The sequence below is a fragment of the Pseudomyrmex gracilis genome, unplaced genomic scaffold (assembly GCF_002006095.1).
Source record: "Pseudomyrmex gracilis isolate BER0280 unplaced genomic scaffold, ASM200609v1 scaffold_1393, whole genome shotgun sequence".
NCBI lineage: Eukaryota > Metazoa > Arthropoda > Insecta > Hymenoptera > Formicidae > Pseudomyrmex > Pseudomyrmex gracilis.
The window spans coordinates 23,957-29,961 of NW_018021977.1; the positions used below are offsets into that span (position 1 = coordinate 23,957).

Here is a 6,005-nt window from a genome sequence, read left to right on the forward strand (position 1 = left end):
TTTTAGTTTTTCCAAGGAAGGATATTCAGGATAAGTATAACACTGCCAAGGATACAATGGAGACATTTCAGAGGATTATTAAACCTGCTGATTACAATTTAAAAGTGAACAGGATTAAAACAACTCGAAATAAGGGAGTGCGCATTGAGGCTTTTGCTGGAGACATTGAGAAAATTAAAAAATCAAAGGAATTGGATAGAGCTGGACTCGAGATAGAGCAGGTCACTAAGATTAAGCCTCGGTTAATATTACATAATGTTCCAATTGGCATGACCAAAGAAGAAATAAAATCTGACCTCATAAATCTTAATTTAGATAAGCAGAAGGATACGGATATCAATGTAATCTATGTCTTTCCATCAAAAAATAACAGGGCTTTTGTGAGCTGTGTGATTGAGGTCTCTCCTGATATTCGAGCTAAATTGTTTAAAAGTTCGCAGGTGTTCATCAATTATTCTGCATGTCGGTTTGAGGACTACATACGGGTGATTCAGTGCTACAGGTGCCTGGCTTTTGGTCACCTTTCTAAGCAATGCAATGCTTCTCCGCTTTGTGGACACTGTGCGGATGCACATGAGATGAGAGACTGCCCTAATAGAAACAAGGCTGCAACCTGTGGGAACTGCAAAAGATGGCAGCAAGAAGACTTCGCACACTCGGCATTAGACGGCAAAACCTGCTTGATCTTAAAGAAAAGAATGCAAGAAAGGATTAATAATACCAATTATGGATAATTCTAGCAATCATATGAGAATCTGCCACGTCAATTCCCAGTCTTTGCTTGCTCACATTGACGAATTCAGGATGTTTTTTATGAACAATTATTATCACGTAATTTGCCTGTCCGAAACTTGGTTGAAGCCTGCAATCTCAGATCAGATGGTTATCTTGCCTGGTTATCAATTATTCAGGTGTGACCGAGTAGGCAAGGGCGGTGGAGGAGTTGCTATATTTGTAGCGGACTTATTAAAAACGAAGATATTAACTTCTTCTGGGGGTCAATATTGTAGGAAGCCAGAGTTTTTGATTGCTGAGATCTCTTCTATCAGGGATAAGATACTACTTGCAGTCGTCTACGGCCACCTCACTGTGGATATCTTGAAGAGTTTTTCAACACTTATATGGATCTCTCTGTCTCTTATAGACATACAATTATTTTTGGTGACTTAAATGCAAATATGCTCTGTAATACATATGACTCTGAACAAATTTCGAACTTCGTATCCGTTTCGGCTCAATACATGGTGCCTTATGAACCTACGCATCATACGCCCACGTCTACTACTTTCCTGGATCTTTGCATTGTGGACGATTGCGATAAGTTAATTAATTTTACTCAAAAAGATGTAAATTTTCTTTCATCGCACGATCTAGTGGATATTACGTACAATATTTACGTTCAACGATGCAATACCAGAACTATCACCGTCAGAGATTTTAGCAGCTTCGATTTGACTGTTTTTCAAGGAGAGCTTGTTGACAAGGACTGGAGTCGGCTGTTGGCTTCTAATGATATTGAGGAGAAAACTGCTTTGCTATATGACTTTTTAAATGAATGTTTAGATAAGTACGCTCCTTGGAAGATTATCCATCCTAAACATTTGCCGGCGCCTTGGATAACCAACGAAATAAGAAATATGATGGATAAGAGAAACAAGCAAAGGAGAAGATGGCGTAGACATAAGGACGAACCTAGTCATACTGCGTATAAAAGTTTGAGGAATGAGGTGCAAGATATGATACGAAGAGCAAAACAGGAATACTATATGACTATCTTTGCCAATATTAAGGATCCCTCGGATGCATGGAAGAAATTAAGACAGCTAGGACTGGTTAAATCTAAAAAAACTGATAAGATGATTTTATTTTCAACTGATGAGCTAAATACCTACTTTCTTACAAGCTCTCACAACGGTTCTTCAAAAAATCCAACAGCTCTATTTCTTGGTGAAGAATTGTATGATGACACCAAATTTTATTGGAAAGATATAGGCATTGGTGACATATGTAACGTAATAAAAAACATTAAATCAGGCGCTGTTGGTGTAGATGGCTTATCGGTGGAGTTTTTACGTATGGCCTTACCAAGTATTCTACCAATTATAGAGCATATTTTTAACTTCTGTACTCTCAACGGTGTCTTTCCTACAATTTGGAAAACGGCCATTGTCAGCCCCATTCCTAAAATTAAATGTCCAACTGAACTTAATCATTATCGACCTGTTTCGATTTTATGCACTCTATCCAAAATTTTTGAACGATTAATTGCTAACCAGATCACTCAGTTTGTAGAAGAAAATAACTGCCTGGACCCTTATCAGAATGCGTATAGAAGGGATTTTTCTACGCAAACAGCTCTGGTGCGAGTACTGGATGACATTAGGCAAGCTGCCGATCAACGAGAAGTGACATTATCGGTGTTTTTCGATTTCTCGAAAGCATTTGACTGTGTTGATCATAGTGTCCTGATCAACAAACTGAGAAATATTAATTTTTCGTGTTCAGCATTGCGACTGCTGTGTTCTTATCTTTTTGGCAGAACACAGTTTGTTCGGAACTCCAGTTCCGGCGAACTCTCAATGGAATTGCCTGTTGCAAAAGGTGTCCCGCGGGGCTCTGTCTTGGGTCCTCTATTATATGTCTTATATATATCTGACTTTGGAAGAATATTAAGCCACTGTAAATACAATTTTTATGCGGATGATCTGATGATTTACATACACATCAAACCGAGTGACATTGATGAGGCCATTACAAAAATCAATATGGACATATGTAATATTGTAAATTGGGCAACGCATAATAAACTCTCACTGAATGCAGGAAAAACTTCAGCTATTATATTTGGAACAAAAAGGTATATAAAAAATATAAAGTTGGATGATATAAATCAAATCACTGTGGATGGTGAACGTATACCTTATAAAAGCTCAGTTGTATATCTTGGAGTGACACTCGATGCAACTTTATCGTGGAAGGTTCAGGTGGATAATACTATTGCTCGTATAAACGTTTCTCTGCATAGACTGAAAATTTACAAGCACCTGCTATCGACTGCTCTGCGTATCAGATTAATTTCTATTCTGATAGTACCTTATTTTGATTATTGTTGCTCTGTTTTTTCGGACATAACTGGTGACAATAATTTACGCCTTCAAAGAGCCTTAAATACCTGCATTAGGTTCATTTACCAGGCGAAATGGTATGAACATATCACACCCTACTTTGATAGGCTACTTTGGCTCAAGATCAAGCCTAGAAGAATGTACTTTATAGGCTGCTTAACATATAAGATTATCGAAACACACAGGCCTCAAGTACTTTTCGACTTGCTCATCTTTAGTCGTAATGACTGCGGTAGGGATATGAGATCATCNAAGGACAANTTGATACTCCCTCAGAGTCGGACTGAGCTTTATCGTCGCTCTTTCAGATGTACGTGCGTTGACGTGTGGAATAGTATACCGGCAGATATCCGCGAGGCACCTTACCAAATTTTCAAAAGAAAATTTTTTAACCATCTATTATTAAAATGAGTAGGATTTTTATATAGAATTTTTCTTTTTGTATGTTTATATTACTATTTTTCTTTCTTGAATGATCATTTTGCTAAATTTCTGTATGTTTGTATCTCGATTCTTTCTTTCTCGAATTGATCATTTTGTTTTTGTTCAGTTTTTGTCTAAAGACTCATGTATATATTATTATTATTATAATTATTCTAAATTGTATTGTATTGTAATGTTATCTTTATTATATATTTTATTGTATGTTTTTTTTTTTCGCGCTTGAGGGGTGTTACCCAGAGCGCTTTATAAATACAGCTGAATCAATCAATCAATCAATCAGTAAGAAGAACAGAAAAAAGAAATTCTTTAACAAAGTCAAGGGGGTTGCGCTCGCAATAACAACAAACAGGACAGATAAAAAGTTAAATCGAGCAAATTGGTAAATATATAACAGGAATCAAATAAAGCCGATACGAGCCATTCGCAGGATGTTTGTGCGGAAACTATGCGTGTACAAATATATATATATATAAATGTAACGAATTTTTACAAGTATTTTTTGAATTGAAATCTCAATTCTTAAATTCATACGGGATGCTAGATTTGCATCTCACATATGGAAAACCCCGTTTTTGCGTAACGCGTAACGCGTAATCAGAGATTACGTGTTTAATATAAAACATTTGCTTCGGATATTGACTAGTCAATTCTAAAATTGACGAGACTACGGGCTGTGACGCTACATATACATTTATATATACATATTATATATATATGTATATTTATGTATGTGTAAATATATATATATTTATATGTAGGTACATCATAATATAGCCTTAGTTTTCAAATTTCAATTGTTTATAACTTTTTTATTAACAACGAGCGACGGCTAAAAATTACGGATTGGTACTCAGGAAGGTGTCCTTGACAACATATGTCAAGCTCATTAAAATCAGAGGGGGGTGACCTTTTCTATATATTTACCAAATTATAAGTAATATAAAATATAATAATACTATATTATAAAATAAGATGTATATATATGTGTGTATTGTTAGGAATAAGGGCTGGTAAAAAATGTAATCGTCGATCACAGTTTAGTACAGAATACAATATATTATCCGTGTTCTTATACAGTTACTTGGTGTAGTAGTGGTACAGCAGTAAGTCTTATTCTAGACCCCCTGTTTCTCCTGGTTTTGGTTTTGGTGCGCTTGTGGCTCTTGAACCGAGAAAAACGGTTAGTTCATACGCCAGTCTATGTCTGAATGTAGATATAAAGAATGTTAGCAAAAACATATGCTAAAAAACATATGCTATGCTAAAAGTGTCCAAAAATATTCACAATAGAATTACGCACATCCAGCCAACATGGCTGATGCAACGCTACTTCCCTGTTTCTCCTTCCTCAGCGCCCATGAAAAAAAAAAAACTACAACTAGATGGCTCAACGCTCATGGGGAAAAAATGACTACACTCACAGTGCCGCCATCCATCCCAACTAAACACAACTAAAATGAAAAAACAGTTCCTCACAATCCGCCCCCTTTGTTTGTAATCTGTAATACTCATAATTTTCCTTATATGTTTAATCAGAGTCGGGGCCCCCAATGGCTTTGTCAGGCAATCCGCTGTCATATCGTCACTGGATACATGTTTTACAATGATGTCTTCCCCTTTTACAGTCTCGTGGATGTAATGACACTTACGATTCATCAATTTAGATTTCGTTTTGAAATTACCACCATTCGCCAATTTAACAGCGTTTAAGTTGTCACAATATAGTTCTCCTGATATTTCTTCTAAAGGTTTAATTTCACGTATCAATCTGGAGCACCACACTACTTCTTTTAATCCTTCCAACATGGCTTCTAATTCGCTTTCCGTTGATGACAACGCAACTATAGATTGTTTTCGGCTCTTCCAATGTATCATGTTTCCGTTCACATATAATAATAGTCCGGTGAATGATTTTGCATCTTGTGTTCTGTCCCGTGATGCATCAATTTCGCATTTTATTCTTATTTCAGGGTTGCTTCTATTAAATTCCAGGCAATAATCAATAGTTCCCCTTAAATACCGTCATATTCGTTTTAATGCAGCCATGTGGATTTCTCGTGGTTCGTTGTTGAATTGAGATAGGCAACTTAATGCAAACGACAGATCTGGTCGTGTATGTACACTTAAGTACATGAGTCTTCCTATCAGTTCTTGATACGTTCGAACGTCGACTCTCCTGCTTTTTTCACAATTTTCAAGTTTTGTATTTGTATCCATTGGCGTCTTTACAGTATTACATTCTCTCATCCCGTATAATTCGAGTAGTTTTTCAATATATTTCTTTTGGTGTACGTACATTTTTCCTTCCTTTTGATCTACTTGCATCCCTAGCACTACTTTTGCTATATAATATATTCTGACAGGCGTGTTTCGTTTGACCACAGTACGATTCGACACTGATCGATTTGACACCAAATTATTGGACACAAAATTATT

The 6,005-nt window shown here is 36.2% G+C and overlaps 1 protein-coding gene across 1 annotated transcript; it reads left to right on the forward strand.

Annotated features, from left to right (window-relative positions):
* The first annotated feature begins 726 nt into the window (after window positions 1-726).
* Window positions 727-4,676, forward strand: LOC109862120. Its single transcript, XM_020442050.1, has 5 exons — window positions 727-911; window positions 1,145-2,168; window positions 2,277-2,405; window positions 2,506-2,601; window positions 4,647-4,676. Exons 1-5 carry the CDS (start codon window positions 727-729, stop codon window positions 4,674-4,676), a joined length of 1,464 nt encoding a protein of 487 aa, XP_020297639.1.
* The last annotated feature ends 1,329 nt before the right edge of the window (window positions 4,677-6,005 follow it).

Excerpts from the sequence above, each read along its gene's own strand:
- LOC109862120 (XM_020442050.1), top strand. The coding sequence starts at position 727 with ATGGATAATTCTAGCAATCATATGAGAATCTGCCACGTCAATTCCCAG. Across the intron at positions 2,169-2,276 it reads CAATTTGGAAAACGGCCATT|ATCACTCAGTTTGTAGAAGA; the intron begins GTCAGCCCCATT and ends ATTGCTAACCAG. Across the intron at positions 2,602-4,646 it reads GGAATTGCCTGTTGCAAAAG|TTACTTGGTGTAGTAGTGGT; the intron begins GTGTCCCGCGGG and ends GTTCTTATACAG.